This window comes from Lepidochelys kempii, chromosome 3, assembly GCF_965140265.1.
Source record: "Lepidochelys kempii isolate rLepKem1 chromosome 3, rLepKem1.hap2, whole genome shotgun sequence".
NCBI lineage: Eukaryota > Metazoa > Chordata > Testudines > Cheloniidae > Lepidochelys > Lepidochelys kempii.
Window position 1 is genome coordinate 134,529,862 of NC_133258.1, and position 19,635 is coordinate 134,549,496.

The 19,635-nt window shown below is 36.7% G+C and overlaps 1 protein-coding gene across 11 annotated transcripts in view; it reads right to left on the reverse strand.

Annotated features, from left to right (window-relative positions):
• The window catches only part of LYST (lysosomal trafficking regulator), a 173,500-nt gene that overhangs the window by 63,473 nt on the left and 90,392 nt on the right, over nucleotides 1-19,635 (reverse strand). For all 11 annotated transcript variants that reach the window (XM_073338158.1, XM_073338159.1, XM_073338161.1 and 8 more), the window contains 8 exons: nucleotides 17,775-17,973; nucleotides 13,839-13,970; nucleotides 10,617-11,244; nucleotides 9,050-9,227; nucleotides 7,457-7,626; nucleotides 5,571-5,801; nucleotides 2,431-2,597; nucleotides 1,550-1,702 (listed from right to left, as the gene is read on the reverse strand). In XM_073338158.1, coding sequence (XP_073194259.1) covers nucleotides 1,550-1,702; nucleotides 2,431-2,597; nucleotides 5,571-5,801; nucleotides 7,457-7,626; nucleotides 9,050-9,227; nucleotides 10,617-11,244; nucleotides 13,839-13,970; nucleotides 17,775-17,973 — 1,858 coding nt within the window. The remainder of the gene's footprint in view (nucleotides 1-1,549; nucleotides 1,703-2,430; nucleotides 2,598-5,570; nucleotides 5,802-7,456; nucleotides 7,627-9,049; nucleotides 9,228-10,616; nucleotides 11,245-13,838; nucleotides 13,971-17,774; nucleotides 17,974-19,635) is intronic.

Consider the following 19,635-nt stretch of genomic DNA (forward strand, 5'->3'; position numbering starts at 1 on the left):
GTATGCATCCGATGAAGTGAGCTGTAGCTCACGAAAGCTCATGCTCAAATAAATTGGTTAGTCTCTAAGGTGCCACAAGTACTCCTTTTCTTTTTGTTTTAAACAATTAACAGAACACACATTTTTTTATGTAACAGTCTTCAGTGAAATCTTAAATGCAGCTGAATGTAATGACCTAGATACAGAGAGCACCTTTCAGCCAAAGAATCCAAAAGCACTTCACAAAAATGATTCACAAACTATTATAGTCTGAACTGGTAGTGCTACCTAGAGTTAAGGTTGCATAACACTTTCCATTACAGCATTTACTTGCTTATAAAAACTAAAATTATCCATGCCAGGTATCTACCTCAAGCAGATATTTGTTGTTGTTGAAAGTTTCCATTAAAACAGTTCAGTTGCTTTTAAGAATGAGATTAAAGAAAACTAGGTTTTTCTCATGTTAAAAAAAAAGTATACTCTTTCAGAAGCTCTAATACCTACATGCTTTGGAGCAGGATCTTGAAACTTAAAAGTTTGCCCTAATTTATCATCCCCCTCTAGTAGTTGGTCCACATAGAGGAGGAGAACTCACTACTACTATCAGTTACTCTGTTAGCTTAAGTTGTAGACTGGATTTAAAGATCAGAACCCTGTTCACGACCCAAGTTGGGGGGTCCATCTGATACTATATGACAATTGTTTTTCAGGGTTTGTCTGACGATTAAGAAATTTTATACAAATACTGTACGAAAAAGAATGTAAGGTTGCAAAGGCACATGCTCAAGAAATGTCAGAATGAAAGTTGCCTTTGTGCATATGTTTTATGATGCAGTCTTTAAGTATATGATCACACAACCCTGCGGAAAAAAGCAGTATGTGATCATGTAATTAAAGACTATCAAAATGCAAGGACGACAAATTATATAGGAAACCTTAATACTGGCATTTCCTAAGTTTACTGTGTGACTTTGTAATCTTAATGTTATTTTAACATAAGGTGTGTCTGTGTGGGGAGGGGCTATATATGTGTGTTTGTTAACTCATTTCAAATCCAAGTTGAATTTGGCTTCTGGAGTCTTCAGGGATGATACAGTGTTAGGTGAAGGAGAAATTATTGCTACACTCCCTTCTTCCAACATATAAGCAACACTTATTCTGCACACCTACTGAATGCAAAAGTCATACATAAGTTACACTACTGTTCACCTTACATACAACACAGAAAACTTAGATCATCATTTTTTCCACAGGTGGATTTGCACTAGACTTCCACAGGAGATTCACTCACTTCTGCTGGGGTGTATTTTGCTAAATTTAAATGACGCATATTTATTTAATATACTATGTTTCCTAAATATAGCAGTACATTGATTGAGGAAATGGTCGTGTAGTACCAAAAGTAAAGTTGCAGGGAACTCATCAACACAAGTCCACACATACACACTTTTACAACCTGTGTCTCATTAAATGCCAGAGTAGAAAAATATGACTGGCTCCATCACATAAAGAGGGCAGAAGAAGCGATAAAATTCTCTTAATACAACATACTATAAAATTTATCACTCACCAGCAATGCTTTTACGTTTTTGAAACATTGTGTGATGATGGGTAGCAGGTAAACGTAAAGAGTTAGCCAGATCCTGTGAGTCTTGGTTTGCTGTAGCTTTTATTAATTCAATAGCTGCCTGAAGAACTCTGAATTGCAGAGCAATTGCCATGTCTACAAATGAGAGGCAACAAAGAACATAGGACATTTTCCTCATGGTAGTTTACATAAATAAGTATCCAAAATGTTAGCATGGTTCTTATTTTCATTTTATCCTTTACATATATTTCTGTAACACCAAAATAATAGAATTTCACACATTACAAAACTTTTGAAAATGCATTTCAACACTGGTTTCTAAAAGAGGTGACAAGCCTTTTTTTGAGATGTTGATGGAAATTAAAAAGGGCCAGATATATTTAAGTTTCAAAACCACACACTTCCAAGAAAGTCACTGCAAAACCACCCCAATATTAGATGCATGTCACAGTATCAGTTACAAAGCAAAGACTCCCCCCCGGGCTTGGGAAAAAACAGCCACCAAATTTTAATGTCTTCATATTTTTATTTATTAAAAGTTATAAATGGAAATAACTATTATATGGAATCTCTGAATATTGTCACTATTTTCATAATACTCCAAATATTCCATTCTAGGCCTTTTACCTCAGATGTCCAGGCAGAACTCCAGTTACTGGTACATATTTATAATCCACAGACTAGGACTGTAATTAAGCCACTATTGTACAAGGGTCACTTACAGGAAAATAAGGTACACAACCAGGTACCCCCTCAACTCTAAAAATTAGCTCTTTTTGTCATAGGAATATCCTCTATGAAATCTATGAGAAAGTTAGCAGTTCCATGGGATTTGAAAATGTAAGTGAAAGCTTATGACTTACTTTGGGTCTTCTCATTTTTATTATTTTGAAGATGTCCCAGTAGTATAATGAGGTCCTCAATAACACGAAAATACTGAGAACCTGAGGAACTGCAGGCATGAATTGTGACTGCTACTAGTAATTGTTGTATATCGCACACAAGAAGCTTGTAGTCATTCAAAGGAATGCTGTAAACAAAGTCAGTTATAATTACTACAAATAGTTTTTTGTATTCATATGAAACAATCAGAATTAAAATGGCACTAACACAGTACTTGGTATGGTTAGAAGAAGGAAAAGTAATTTACAGATAATGTTACAAAACCCAAACACTTCCACACTAAATCTGATACTGCTGAAGACAGGAAACAAACTGTTAACACAAAGACAACATTAGCTATGTTTTCATTCAGAAAAAGTGGACACCCAAAAATCTTTGGAAGAGATTCCAGTGTTAAGAATGAAGTTCCATATAACGGTCTTGAAAGCAAATGACTTTTACATTAAGTGAAGAACAGATCTGAATTATAAATTTTTCAAATTACTGAACTTTAAAACACTACCATTCTCTCCAGTTTTGCAACTACAAATTAGTTTTACCGAACAATCAAAATTGAGTATTTGTTCTGTGCCCTACTAACTGAACACATGAGCAAACAGTTTTACTTTCTCCTCACTTTAGATTTCAAAAAGAAAAGTGTGTTAAATATTTTTAAACATCAGTTTTTTTGAGTAAACTTAGTGCATTATAAGATCGTTAACAGTGCAGCTATTCTTTGGATGGGAGACTATTCTTATGTAAACTGCATCTCTCCCCAAGTCTAGTTGCTCCTGCAGGTCAGCCACTGGTCACATTTTTAGTAGAATGCTATTGCTTCTTGTGCATGATTGATGTTTAGTTGTTTGCATAGTATAGTGTGGCTTACGTCTGGGTTTCCCAACCTGGGAATGATGGCCTGAGACAAGGAAAATAACTGACTTTCAGTTCTTTAGTCCCATCTCTGTCTTTCACTGAAGGACATTGCTCATTTAAGTCTCAAAGTTTCCTATGTTCTACACAAATTTAATGACCCCCTTAGTTTAATTGCTGAACATCATTTACATCAAAAGTAAAGAACTATGACTATAAGTCCTTTATACTAAAGAAATTAATCATTTTTTTATTTCCTACATTAATAATTTTGTTTTGTGTCCCTTATTTTTGGTCTTTGTTACAAACTGCATCCCACATTTGAGCCTTGGTAAGTTGAAAGGTATGCTTTTAGCAGCAGCCTCCTTGCCAACATTGGTCACTCTCTCCCAGCAGTTAGGACTCTTCTCTGCTGTAAAACTCAGCTGGCTCCCTGCCTATGTCATGCCCTCAGCATGCACAGCATAGCAGGCATAACAGCCAGCGGGGCAGGGAATGGGATGAGCCGCAGAGCAGCCAGTCAAACCAAATTCCTTCTCCACTCTACAATAAGTCAGATCCAATATGGAGAAAATGAGAGAGGCCAGGAGGATTCTTGAACATTTTTCCTCCTTCCAGTTTTGCATTTGAACTGTCCAATTTTTAAATGTTCAAACATTGGTTCATTTCAAAATAGAAAATTTTCAAATACAAAGACTCCCAAAAACTCTCAGACACTGCCACAACTTGTACATTTGTTTTATTGGAAGATATATAAAATCATGAGTGGTGTGGAGAAAGTGAAGAAGGAAAAGTTATTGAATTGTTCCCATAATATAAGAACTAGGGGCCACCAAGTGAAATTAATGGGCAGCAGGTTTAAAACAAATAAAAGGAAGTTCTTCACACAACACAGTCAACCTGTGGAACTCCTTGCCTGAGGAGGTTGCAAAGGCTAGGACTATAACAGGGTTTAAAAGAGAACTAGATAAATTCATGAAGGTTAAGTCCATTAATGGCTATTAGCCAGGATGGGTAAGGAATGGTGTCCCTAGCCTCTGTTTGTCAAAGGGTGGAGATGGACGGCAGGAGAGAGATTACTTGATTATTACCCGTTAGGTTCACTCCTTCTGGGGCACCTGGCATTGGCCACTGTCGGCAGACAAGATACTGGGCTGGATGGACCTTTATAGTCTGACCCAGTATGGCCATTCTTATGTTCTTAGATTAGCTATTTAACTCATTTAATCCAACAAATTTGTTAGCTACAATTTACAGATGAATTGCATAATGGAAATGTTAGACAATAATACACAGTGAAAGTTAATGAGGTTTTAAGTACCACCATGATGAATGAGACAGATTTTAAGACTAAATTTACTTTAAGACTAAAGTAGCATTATCCATTGAGCCAAATGTACAACTATTGCTCACCAGGAGACAACTGCTGTGGGTACAAATTAAAGTACAATATCTAATTTCTTCAACTGAATTTAGGACTGCAAAATGTCTATTACAAAAATGTATGACTACGTTATCTGAAAAAACAAAAGTGATTTAGAGCTGTAATAATAGATACTTTGTACTAGATTTCTGTACAAAGTCAATTATCTACTATTAATTATATCTAAATTAATGTCACAAAAGAGTCCATAAAATCTGTAAGTTATGGTCTGATAAAGCAATTATGAATATGCTTAAATTTAAACCATGTGAATAATGCCACCCCTATTCAACAAGGAACTTAGGCACACGCCTAAATCCCACTCAGTCAATGGAATTTAAACACTTGCTCCCACCCCCCAAATTAATAAGAGTCATTGCCATGGTAACTGGACAAAACACTTTTTTGCTAGGTAAGTTTTCAAAAGAAGTGCTTGAAAGATGTGGTAACTAATGAAAAACCGACATTTCTTGCTTTAACAAGTTCTCAAAAGGACCAATGAGATTTTACAAGAGTTTCCAAAATTAGACCCACACACACAAAAAGTATGAGACATTTCTTCTCAAAAAGAAGGAAGAAAAAAATTGAGCACACACAGAGCTATCAAAAAGAAGTGCCTCTTAAGCATAAGTAAAGCAAGGCATTAAAGCAAGGCACACTGGGCCTGATTCTCATTTTCATTTCAGAATCATACCCAATTTGTTGTGTTGTTTAAACTGGACATTAAAAAAAATAATTAGAAGCATATATATGATTAAAATAATCTAGTGTAAACTTGTAAATTGTTTTTAGAGTGAATCTGAAATATTCAGGTAATGCAACACTTACTTTGTTTCTATACCATTAAGGGCTGCTAAAGTATTACACAGCACATATAGCAAACCATTATCAAGCAGCATATCTGCCATTTTAGAGCAGGAATTTATGATTTGTAGCAGAAGGCAGAAGGAATTATGCAGCAGTACGTTGTCATAGAGAGAATTCTCTATAAGTCCCAGAACAGGAATGACACACCATTTTTGAAAAAGTCCAGCATTTTTTACATCTTCCATGTCAAATCTATTAAAATAGAAACAAATAGGAATTCATCATCTGTCTGTAAAATAATCATCACAGTATGCACAACTGAATTTTCTAGATTATGAATACTAAGGAGAGTCTATGCTAACTGTTATGTACTGACCAGGGGATGGGAGTGATTTCCATGGCATCTCATTTCATGTCAGTGACAATGCTTATCTAATCTGTTAATGGTAATAAGAATTACAAAAAATGCTTGCAAGGCTTACAGGGAAATGAGACCCCTAAAAGAGATATTAATGTAGTTTTCATAAACTACAAATAGGTTTACACTACTCATTTCATAAATAGAAAAATCTGACTGTCAGCTTTTACTAAAAGCCAGTGGCACAAAAGTTCTCTCGTGACTCATTCTATTTCTCGTAATAAAATATTGCAACTGGCAGTGCCACTGTCATGAAATGAGGTATGGGTTTGCTGCAATAAAATAATCTACTGTTCAAGAGGAGGCTTTGATATACTGTATTCATTACTGCTGAAACTAATTAAAATCAAGGATGAATACCTTTTGTTCATTTCAACTCCAGAAGCCATAAACAGAACTACAGTCCTTGCATTAAGACTTTCTATCACATAATGGAAAAGGAATTAAAAATATATCGTCGTACCACTCTATTACTAATATATTCTGAAGTAAGCATCATAACAGATTCCTAAAAGGCTAAGTCTCATCCCCATCCACCTCAGTCCTTTCTGAGGAGATGTCTGCTTTTCTTCGTGGGGCTGGTAGGACATCTGGCAGGTTCAAAGCTTTCTATTAGCATGAATAGTTACCTTCTGGTATATGTAGGAAATAATCTGTGGGTACTGATCTCGCACTATAGTAGGCAACTGAAGCAAGAGCTTTTTCCTGATTGGGCAGACTGTGGGCCTTTGGCTATACCTGGATGTTAACTCTCCATTCTGTATTGTTAGATCTCTACAGTGTCAAACAGAAGGGTCTGACTAGCCATATATTCAGAGAAAAATTACTTCCCACCAATTTGGCGGAATAGGCTGCTTAAAGTGAGATTTTCTCTTTCCTAAATCCTTCTGTGGGATTCCTCCTCTTTGTGGTACAAGGATGTAGTACAAATTATAGAGATGATACTAAAGGAAACCTAGAGATTTTAATTTAGTTGCAGATTATGGTAGCAGTTGGCACAGAATTTTTTTTCTAGCTAGTTGTCACAATTTTGTAGGTAGGGTCTACAGTGGTGATTGAGTTATTAATATTGCCCAGTGTCTCATATGGGCTCTGACTGGAGAATGGCAAGGGCAAAACAGACTATGATGAGTTCAAAGGATGTAGAGAGGCCTCAATATTGAACAAGGATATGGGACTCCCTCTCTTCATGAAAGGTCAAGTGAAAGTGCACCATGTTCTGGTTGTTCAGTGGGCGTGGATGTGCCATTTTGCATGAGGATTGCAGAGTAATGTAATTAAGGGAAAACTGAGAAACTGAGTTTTTAGAGTTCCAATAAACTTGCAATCAGAAACATTTTTGGTGAGGAACTGTTTATAAGGCTGTCTGCTGTTGAAAACATGGTGGGACTTAAATGCAATTATATCCTTGCCATCAGCAGACAACTCAATATCGTTGTTTGAACTAAAACAGTGCACCTTCTGAATGCTGAAGAAAAGCAATACTTACTCTTCATCAAGACCAACAGATCGACCAATGAGCATTTCCAAAAAGCACTCCAAAAGTTCCTGAGTTCCTTGGTGAAGATACAACTGGTTGGCTAACAAGGAGAAGCCACGATTTTTTAAGAATTTCTCCTTTTGTTCCCTGGTTGCTCTGTTGAAATATGCATCCAACAACTAGAAAGAAATGCACAATTTTGATTCAAGATGAAATATTTTTATGTATCATTTCCTTGGAAGTTTAAATATTCTTGTTTGCAACATGTTCCATTCAGAAAGGAAGAGTTAAAATGCTTTAAAATTTTTCAGATTCCAAATTAAGTGACAAATTCTTTCCTTTGATTTTGTTTGAAATTTCCATTGACCTCAATCCATCCAAGAGAAGAAGATTATATATAAAAAACACATCTAGAATTATAGAATCATAGGACTGGAAGGGAACTTGAGAGGTCATCTAGTCTAGTCCCCTGCACTCATGGCAGGACTAAGTATTATCTAGACCATCCCCGACAGGTGTTTGTCTAACCTGCTCTTAAAAATCTCCAGTGACGGAGATTCCACAGCCTTCCTAGACAATTTATTCCAGTGCTTAACCACGCTGACAGTTAGGAAGTTTTTCCTAACGTCCAGCCTAAACCTCCTTTGCTGCAATTTAAGCCCATGGCTTCTTGTCCTATCCTCAGAGGTTAAGAAGAACAATTCTTCCTCCTCCTCGTAACAACCTTTTATGTACTTGAAACTGTTATGTCCCCTCTCATTCTTCTCTTTTCCAGACTAAACAAACCCAGTTGTTTCAGTCTTCACTCATACGTTATATTTTATTTTTTTATATATTACACCTAGAATAAGAATTATATTTATTTATATGAAAAATTAAACAAAAAAGTTTATTAAAAATCTATTTTACGTTTTATCTAAATTGTTACTGATTGGTGACTTAAGTGGTTTTATTTTTTATCTATCCATCCATCTACCGTTAACTAAACTTTTGAAGTTCTTCTTCAAACTACAAGCCAAAGCTACTCCGTAGTCCCTGCCTCAAGAGCAAAATTCTCCATTGCAAACTGTTTTCCTCTTCATAAAATGGAAAAAACCACTCTGACAAAATCGAGATAAAACCCATAGTCCGTTTAAGTTAATACCCAGGCAAGAGTCACACTGACTGCAATGGAAACTCTGCCTTGAGGAAGGATTTCAGGACTAAGCAAACACTAGAGGAAATAATTTTTGTATGATGCACTACCCCTACTGAAGGATGGTCATTTATTTTCTTATCATGTCACTCCAATTTTTAAGCGCTATTTGCTCCCATCATAGGATTTGATTTCTTTCATCTCTAACTTAAATTGTAGAATTTATATAACTATCAATTGAAAAGATACTTTTTATGAAGAAATTCTCAAACAGCTAAATATAATCAACTCAGTTTTAAAAAGGCTTTGTGGGGATAAGACTAGGGGAACATAATAAAGAAGTCAATCTTATTTTTGCTAACAATCTGCATATAAATAACATTTTAGATCGAACTTTGAATATATTCAAGTGAGCTAGTTTATATCTTTATCTGAGTTGCAAACATTTAGACTGTATATACTCCTACTTTAATGACTCCTTGTTGTATGAGAGGAGATGGATGGTTCACAAGAACGATAAGAGTGTCAGGCTGAATAAGTTTGTCTATCACATCTTCTAGCATGATATCTGGCAGGATTAAAAGAACTCCACGTAAGAGGTCATACAATCCACAGCATATAAGCACAAGGCAATCTTCTGTGGATCTGAAAACAAATAGGAAAATATGCTATTACTATATTGAATTTCCTATAAACCATAGGAGTGTATAAATACCATTAGAGGCTACCTGCAGGGGGAAAATGACCACACTGCACCTTTAACTGCACAGGGGGGAAAGGGGGGTGTTCAGCTTACTGAGGGAGAAGGAATAGTGCTTTACAGGGGGGTGGGAGAGGCTCAAAATCTGCTTCAAAAGGGGGAGTGGGTCAGCATGGTGATGCTGATCTATCCCCTGGGACTGGAAGGACTGAGCGGTTGAAAAAGGGGCAAACCTGGGCATGAGAGGCCTCTTTTTCCAAGAGCAGATGAAGCTGCTCCTTTTTAGGGGGCTGGGAAGGAATTTTTTCCTCACCACCAGATTGGCTTAGGTGGAGTGGAGGGGTTTTCGGCTTCCCCAGAGCTTTCACCACAGTGGGTTTGGGGGTGGAGGCTTTGTTATGCTGAGTGAATGTCAGAAATTATGTAAGTGTGGGGCAGATGTTCAGCGCAGGTACTCCATAGGGAGGATGTATAGTGACTAGATAAATGGCTTGGTAAAGGACTTAAAAGGGAAGTGTTGGTTAAAGGAGAGGAATGGGGAGGCTTGGGGCTCCTATGACTGGTCTCGCAGGGAGCCAACCTCCTTTTGTTTTAGCCCACCTTAGCCCTCCTTTGAGGTCCCAGCAATGGGTTGGGTGGGGAACCTGGATGGAAAAAGAGGGGGCTGGCAGAGCTGCCCTGGGTAGATATTGAAAGAACATGAGGATACCTGCACTGTACATGTTTATCTGCTGGGTAGTCCCAGACATCTAATAATAAAGTTGTGGCATGATTAAAACCACAGCAAGCGTCTCCAGTCGTCCTTTCAGTATAGCTAGACAAAGGTCAGACTAATGACAGTGTGACAAAGGTATTTGTCCAAACTCTTCCCAATGCTCTCCTCTTCTTCCTTTTTTAGGGCTTAATTCTTGACTGCAGTCAGTAGAGGGCAACATGAGCAGAGTTATTTGTATTACAGTAGTGTCCAAAAGGTTTCAGTCAAGTTCAGGGCCCCCCTGTGCTAGGCATCATATAAAACAGTTAACCCTTCAAGGCAGGGATTAGCTAAATAATGTGGAATTTGAAACAAAAGCAATTTTCTAGCACACTACTAGTTTAATGAATATATTTGCAAGTTTTCGCTACAGATGCAACACTAAATTTCAGACTTATTTGTTTAAAAAAAAAAAAAAAAGCTAAGTATGTTGTCCTGAGCAAGAACCACAAAATATTTGTCAAGTCAAGGAGAAATTATTCTATATGCTGTGGCAGAAGTTACTGTACTATTAGAATTATTTCTGGAATGTTGAGGTATTGTAATGTTTCTTTAAAAAAAAAAAAGAGAGTGTGCATACCTATAATCAGGTCTTTCAGATCTTTTAAAGTTCTGTTCACTAACTGAAGAGAAGGTAAGACTTTCCCATTCTTCAGGAAGTGCACTCCTATCTGTGAGGGTTGGCCAGCAAGCAACGGAGGATGATCCACTCTGAGCAGAAAACGCTAGACCCAAGCCTGCAAAATTATTTTGACTTTTCTGAAATGAAGACAGCCCCTTCAGATTGTCAGGACGGCGAAACAATGATTCAACTGCAGCACCATCCTCATTACTTTTCAGTTCTGCATTTAGCTCTTTGTTCTCAGATAATTCTAGTTCTTCTTTTGAAATGTCAACCAATGCTTCAGCAGATGTTAACTCCGAGTCACAAACTGTTTTTGCAGACTCACAGCTGCTGACACAGAGTTCCTCCTGTACCCTTTTTAATGTTTCAGAGTTTTCCACAAAAAGATTTTTTTCCTGTGGATCAACAGAGTCACTCTCCCCAACTTCCTGCAAGTCATCAATGCTTCTACCCAAGCTCCCAGGTAGGTTTTTCGGATGCACTTGTGGTGAGGAGGTAGGAGATGCTGGTAGGCTTTTGCAACGCCGTTCAGGTGCCTGAGTGTGTGTTATCTGTGGTACACTAATCTTGGAAATAATGTTTCCTGGGGAAGAGAACACAAAATACTGTTAGCATCTATTTTGTATTAGAAATGTTAATGTTCTGTTTCACCACCAACTAATATATCCACAAAATGCACCAAGTAATGTGCCTTTTGGCTTATTATACTGACAATCACAGTTTTCTCCCTGCCCCAAACATTAAATCAACTATGAACAGATACCACATTCATTTGGCATAGCAAGCCATAAAGTTTGCTCAACTATTGAGACATTTGATTTCAAAGACAAAATATTCAGTTTACATGAGTTACAGCATATGGCAATAAAATAATATATATACACAAGTTAATTCTCACAAAGCAGAATGATATTTTTTGGGCCCTCCTGATTTTGTTTTGATTTAAAGATTTCACCACTTAAATAGCAGATTCTAGAAGGTATGTTCTGTTATGTCTCATCCCTTCAGTTAAGTCAGTTGGCAATAAAACCCTGAACATATAAATGACTAAAGCTCTATATAATAAATAATGCCCTAAAAGATTAAGTGTTTGAATATGGCCAAATGTTGAATAAGTAAAGTTGTGTATATAGATCACTAGTGTTTAAAGGCGCAGCTCTGATCTCAGAGGCACAAACATGCAGCATCTAAAACTGGATTAGCCAGTCTACTTTTACTGAATGATAAATGTAAACTAAAGATAAATATTGCATCTTCAACTACTTCTGTAAACTAACTCTCAGTTCATCTAAATTTGTCTTATTCCGGATATTTTATTCCGTCTCCTCTTTGGAGCGTGTGAGCCTTCTTTCCACTCTGTATTCACAGAAAAACAATTTTTAAAAAGTAGAACTTAAGCATTTGAAGGACTATCAGCAACTATTGCACAAAAATATGGTTGTGCTAGGACACTACAGTCTTCATGAAAGGATATTAGATCCGAGTATCTAATGCAATATTTCTAAAATCAAAAGTGATGCAATTTGACCAAAAAGGTTTTAGAATGATAGCTAATACTTCTGTCCGAAGTCAGTATATCAGGAATGCATTCCTAAGCACTGTCTGACACTTGCTGAAATAATAGAAACATATGAACCCCCTCCAGTAGTCAGTACAGAGCTGGTTGCTTGGGTGGTTTTACACGTCTTGCAGCTAAGTCAAAGATGCAAATGTAAGTGTGCAGCTCTCAGGAGCATCACATATTTTTGCAACAATCTGAGGAAGACCTGGCTATAACATTCATCTGTGATAGATGAATGGATAAACATTCTTTATTTAAAAAGAAATAATTTGTACTGAACTATAATTTATAATTGGTTTAGGACCTCATGTAAGAGAACATATAATGAGTGGTATTCATGCAAAAAAAACTTATGAGGAGATTGCAACATTTCATGGCATGGCTCTAAGTGAAGTGAAAAGCATATCACTTTTTGGGGGGGGGGGTGCACGGGGGGAGTCAAGCCTCAATCTAGCAGGTACATAACATTTGAAGAGCTAACTTGTAATATGTTTTTCACAAGGGAAGAACTGCTTCAACATTAACTGCAAAACGTATTATATTGGTCAGGTATGTGGTACTGTTGGGTTTTATATAATTGAAATTGCAACAGTCGCAAACAGGAAGTGAGAAATGGAAGCAAATCAAATCTATCCTGTAGATGTTGGCTAAATGGAAGCAAATTACATCTATTTTGTAGATGTTTGAATCCTGCAGTTTTAGCCAACAATTATACCTCATTGTGGATGTACATTAACTTCATAGTTAAGGCTGCACTGATAGTTCCATTGCAAGACTTTTTTTTGACCCAGCTTAAAATTTTGATCCAGGGATGATATTTGTTTGAAAATGTGTGTAATATACATTGAAAGACTACTTTTTTAAAATTCCAGAAGTCTAAAGCACTTTTCCCATACTGGTTAATAAAAGTGGGCACTTAATTTTTTGCTGGAATGACTTATGATTTGTTGGAAAGTGTGAAAATTACTAATTTGTACTTTATGCTAAAATGTTGCCTTGAAATCACAACAGTAGAAGATGATATTTTGGGACGTGGGTGGGGGGGGAGGAAGAGGGGGGTGTTAATTTGCCCCAGCAATCTCCTTTGTATAACTATAGTATGTTTAGCACTCATACATGGAGAATGAAATCTCACTGACTACAAACTTTTTACATTTTAAAGCTCAACTGGAATATAGTGTACTGTAATAAAAAGCCCCGACAATTCTCTCTCAGGCAAGTAACTTGCTGGTCATCTAAGTCACACAATTTGGGATATACCTGGAATAAGTTGCTCCTTATAGGTTTTCCTACTTTATCTTTATCCTACTTTCTATAAAGTGTATTATTGTACTCACTGCACAATCAAACGCTGATTTTCTATTTTATACTAAACCAAAAATGGCCAAAATCATCATTTCTCATCATGCTCAAGTTATAAAATACTGATACAGTCTTTGTTATTTTGCACCAATGGACTGAATTTAAGCAGATTTTGCCACCACTCAAAATCTGCTTAAATTCAGTCCATTGGTGCAAAATAAAGACTGTTGCAAACTTTTCCCTTGCTTCATTGCCAAACCCAGAAATTGAGCATATGCTTTCCTAGCAGCAGGTATGCAATATAAATATTTTACCTCCCAGTGGTGAAGCAGTAAATCCAGCTGGACTTGCAGTTAAATGTGTAGGACTGTCAATTGATTTTCCACCAATGCTAGAATTTCTCAGGTACTTGATCGATTGGACCTTTTCCTGGAAAATTTTGCCATCTAGAAAAAAAAGGGGTGGGAGGAACAATGACTTAACTCTATGCAAGTTTTTTTCTTGGTGAATTAAAAAAACAAAACAAAACAAAAAAACCCCATAGAAAACAAGTCAAAGTTAAGATTCAAAACATATCACTGCAAGGTTTAATGAGCCAAGCACTTTCCTTCCACATTTAAGAAACACATTACAGAATGAAAGAATTCTACTTTTGTTCAGTATAGTGGTGTTATACTTCACACTACGAGAATTTTTGAACCATTCCTCTCAGTGATTATATTCTGAAATGGTTCTCAAAATTATACATTTAAAAATAGCATTTCCAAGCTAACTGTTAGTAGCCATCTTGTTGAAAATTTTGTGACATCAAATAATGACACCCCTCCCTAATTCTCTTCCCCCACAAAAAAATTAGTTCCTGTATCAGATGAGCCAAGCCTCAGACAATCAGAAGTGGGCTCTAATTCTGTGCTAATAAAGTTGTACATGGAGTCATATTGGAGTGCAAATGCCAACAACTGCACACCATTCAAGTAGAGAGCCAATTACCCAAACTGAACATGCAAAGCAAATGCATCTGCAAAAGTAGAGTATGGTCTGAAAATTTGGCTCAACGCATTTAATATTTCCACCACAAAGGGTTTCACTATTTTCAAAACTACCTATCTACAATGTCAACAAGATAGATACTGGCAAAAAGCTTGGGAATGCCAACTTTAACGAGAATAAAATCTATAAAATGTATTTTGCACTACATAGATGTAAAAAATGCTTCTTTACAGAAAAAGATTTTAGAAGCCTGTACCCATTTTGTTCAGTACAGTAATGATTTACTACCACAGACTACAGGCCTGTTCTGGATTACAAATTTCCTAACTTCACCCACTTTCAAACACTTGTGTTCATTTTCTCTAACTGAGTGCTGCCAGGAGATCACTGTATGTCTTCCACTGGTAGCTCAGAAGGATACTTGATGATAGTAACCTTGAGCAAAAGGAACCTTATGTGGTTAGTTGCAATTTGAAGGATCTCCCTCTTTCCTCTCTCCTGCCTCATCTCTGAGGGATCCTCTGACTGGATCCCTTCCAGCCTTAGCTGTCCACTCTGTCTTCCCTAAATATGAATTTTACATCACTGTCAACCAATCTCATTAAAAATTATTGAAGCTCAAAATAATGTATTTAAAATGGATTAAAATTCTAATATAGTTTGTTTTAAGAACAATAGAATCCTCTTAATTTGCAAATCTTGTTGGAACTAATGAACGAGTTAATCAATTGTCCAAATTATCCAAGTTAGCATGATGTACAGAACATTGCACGTGAATGATTTATAATAGTTTTCATTGGCTGCTTTACAATGAAGTATTGTTAAGTTATGTAATATGCCTAAGAACTACAAATACTGTAAAATTGATGTACAAGGAGACATAAAACCAAACTGCCTGAAGTTAAGGCCCATACTTTGGGACTGCTAGCAAAACCACAAGTCATATCTGGAAACGGGTTACTTACTAATTACAGAAGACAGTTTGCATGGAGCTACACAATCAAGAATTGTGCCCCTTGGGGCACCTTTCTAAGTATCAATGTATTTGGGAGGGTGCATGCACAACCCACTTGAGGCACTGAACACTGATGCCTGAGGATGGAGGAGTGACCTCTACCCTAACTGCTTATTAGTTCATTTGATTCATTTAAGAATTCTTTAAAAAAAGACTAAGATAGGGAAGGGGCTTGGAGCTATACACTTGTTCTTCTGAAGGAGCTACAATTAGTGACAAGAAACACTTTTCCTCTGAGAATTGCCTACATAAATTCACAATACTGGGAGTCTAACAAGCAGTAACAATCATCCAAGGAGAAGAGCCCAAGGAGAACTAGTTAGAGACGGCAGGAATGCTCTCCCAAATTGGCATTTAGATCTAGCTGCATAGTCAAGCAAGTATTGCTGTATGAATTTATTGACATCTCAAAATAGCAGCTCTGAAATACTTTTAACATGTTCACAAAGCCATATTATGAAAGCCATTTTTGATCTCATAGAATGTGCTCTAAAGCCCTCAGGTACTTAGACGTGCAATATCATAACAAGTTTGTCTAAGAGTTACTTAGAAGCTAGAGGATTTCCCCCTTGAATTGGTCTCCATAAACTGCAGTTGCATTTAGGGCAGTGGTTATCAACCTGGGGTCTGTAGACTATGTCTAAGGGGTCCGCAGAAGATTGTCACTAGCATAGAACACTGGTTTTCAGCCTGTGATCTGTGAACCCCTGTGGGTCTGCAGATTATGTCTAAGATTTCAAAAGGGGTCCACGCCTCCAAAAATTTTTAAGAGTCTGCAAATGAAAAAGGTTGAAAACCACTGATTTAGGGTATTCACGGATAGATTTTCACATTGGATCTATGTAACCTAGCCTCCCCTTATAAGCTAATTTGGGGAAGTGGTAAACAGAGTATGTCTAACCTTGGATCTGGAGGTGTAATCTGCAGCTTGAAGAGGCACCTTATGCTAACTTGAATAAAGCTTGCACACTAAAAATAGAAATGCAGCTGCTGCAGCATAAGAACTGGGAGGGGCTGGCTGCCCCAAGTACATACCTGTCCAAGACACTACGAACATGCTAGGGTAGCAAGCCCCTATCACCACTTGCACTGCCAAAGCTACATTTCTGCTTTTAGAGTGCTAGTTCAATCAGAGCTGGAAAGTACACCTTCAGATTGAAATGAAGACATACCATAAAATTAGTTTAGGTGGAACTTCAAGAGACCTTTCAGCTAGAGGTAAAACCACCGTATCTATATAGAACACTGAAGAGAAGGTACAAGCTAGCCCTTTCAAAAAACTCTCAACAGTAGGATGATTGAATATGAAGAACCCTGTAGGGTAAACTAACGGGGTTGCCTGAAAATCCTGTCGGAAATTAGTGTCCCTAAAGCAGATCTACTTCCCAATGGACAGTGCCATCTAGAAGGTTACAAGCTTGCATACAATCCAATGTGGTGGATCTGTACAGGCGGTTCTCAAAGGAGATGTACTGTTAACATGTTGCAGACAACCCCATGTGTTAATTTAAAGGAACAAGGTCAGTTTTCCATTATTTCCAGCCAAAATGCATGGAACTCAACTGTTCTCTACAAACTATTTATGAAGTATTACTTAACATGATTTTAGTTATGTGAAAATGGCTGGCCAAGCTCTTTATGCAACTGTAATTTTCAGTAATTTGGTACTGTGGTGCATTCACACATTCAGTATGTGTGATCCACAGAGAACCCTAATCTAGTCTTCCAAGTACAACTTCAGAGGTCAGGAACTGGAAGATTCTATAAGTGGTAGACTATTTGGCTTTGGGCAAGCCATTTACAAGTTAGTTTCCTCATCTGTAAGCCTGAGATAGTTTACCGACCTCAGAAGTGTTTACTTTTTAGAATTAATAGCTATCAAACACTTCAAAGATGAAAAAGAAGTATAAAATACAGCTACTAATTATTTATATATATGGTCTTTTGCGGGGGGGGGGGGGGGGGGGGGTTAATAATGAATAACCCAACCAGGTATCATGCAAAATATGAGGTTCAATTAAAGAATCTTTTTTGATAGAAATCAAAGTAGTTATAATGTATCACAAGAAATTTTGGTTGTAAGACTCAATTCAGTAGCTTTTGTAGAAATTACATGGTAGTGTACAGTACAGTCATTCACAGAACTGCTATTTATAAAATTAGCTGAGTTTTATTTTTAATCAATCAAATAGGTTGACATTTCATCTTATAGTCTATTTCTGGTTAAACAAAATATTGTATCTACCTATGTGCAGGGAAAAGTAGAAGTTGGTGGGATTGTGACAAACATATGTATTAGTGGGAGGGTGAACTGCTAAGAGGAAATTGAAGATCAGTGTCAGTAATTCCAGGTCTGGGGGAGATCCAAGCACTTCTTCAATTATTTTCACAAATGATCTACAAACCTCCCGAGGCAGGGATGTAAGATGCCCTTCCTTTTGCTCCTGAAAGAGAAATGCACAGGTAAAATTTCCTGAATGCTCAGTTTGTCAATTTATTTCATCACTATATTCTTCCATACAATAGATACAGGAAAAAGTTTTAGTACACTTTACCGAACTTGGAAGAAGTTACTGTGTCCATTCAATATTACCTGCAACTAGCACGCCTGAAACACAACTGTAATAAATAATAAATTACACAGGTACACTTTTTTAAAAAATGGAAGTTTGTTCCATGGAAGCACTTATACATAATCTGAAGTTGCAATGTTAATGACATCTATAGATCTAATAAAAATTAATAGATTTTGAAATATTAACTACAATTGTACAACTATTTAATTGAATAAAAAGACCTAAGGTTAGATTTACAAAAATCCCACTAGATGGAGTTAGGAGGCTAAACTATTTAGACACTTTTGTAAGTCTTAGTAGGCATCTAACTGCCTCTTCTTCGGGCACCTAATTTTGTAAATTTACTTGTATTACAACACAGAAGTGCTTGAAATTAGCAATTGCTATTTTTTCTCTGAACTCCTCTAGGAGTTAAGTTTAAAAGGCAAATCCATTTACAATAATTTAGAGTCATAACACGAACAGAGGTGAGACTATTATTGCATAGGGCATTGGTTAGATCAAATTGTTAAGTGTTAACAAAGTGTTCAGTGCTGTACAAGACAGACTAAGATGGTTCTGTACTGGGAAGCACAGCCTATGAGAGTCAGATGTAAAACAAAATTCATTAGAAGCAGATGGGGGTGAAAAAAATGTCATTTTCTTCCCAGTCGCTTTAAGGATTAAGAGAGTTTGAGGTAATTCTTTCTAACAAGGGAGGAAGTGATGTGAATCAAAGATATTGAAAAGTATGTAAAGAAGAGTGAGCAGTGCCTTACATAATCGGCTTCAACTTGCGAACATGATCTAAGAAAAAAAAAGATAAACTAGGAGGTTATGCACAGCTGCAACAGACACATGTTTCAGAGTAGCAGCCATGTTAGTCTGTATCCGCAAAAAGAACAGGAGTGGATCCAATGAAGTGAGCGGTAGCTCACAAAAGCTTATGCTCAAATAAATTTGCTAGTCTCTACGGTGCCACAAGTACTCCTTTTCTTTTAACAGACACATGAAATCACTAGGAAAAAGTGACTAAAGAAAGCAGTGTAAAGAAGTATAAGGTAAATATTGGGCATGTGTTTTCGGAGAAGGTAATTAAGAAGAGTAGGGTAAAGGAAAAATGGGATTAGATAAAATAGAACATCTGTAAGGAATAAGTCATCTAGCTTCATGTCATGTTCTAATTAATGCTCTTAAGAGGCATGCAACTATAGTTAAAAGAAAGGTACTCCTGTTTTGTGGCAATATTTGACTTCAGATTATGAAAACAAGTCAAGCCATTTAAAAAAATCCATATTTCTTTATTCAAATGGAATGAGAATCATAGAGGTATATTTTATAGAGGTATATTATAGTCATACCCCTTCAAGGATATGCTACAATAATTTGTACCATTGTGTTTTCTTAGGAAATCATGAAAGTGACGGATGGTTATGCATTAAATAAAGTTTAAACCACCTTTTGAAAACTTATAAGGGCTGATTACAAAAACACTAGCCCTACCTGTGCTTTTCATTAACAGTGATTTGAGAGTAAAGCTAGACAGATATT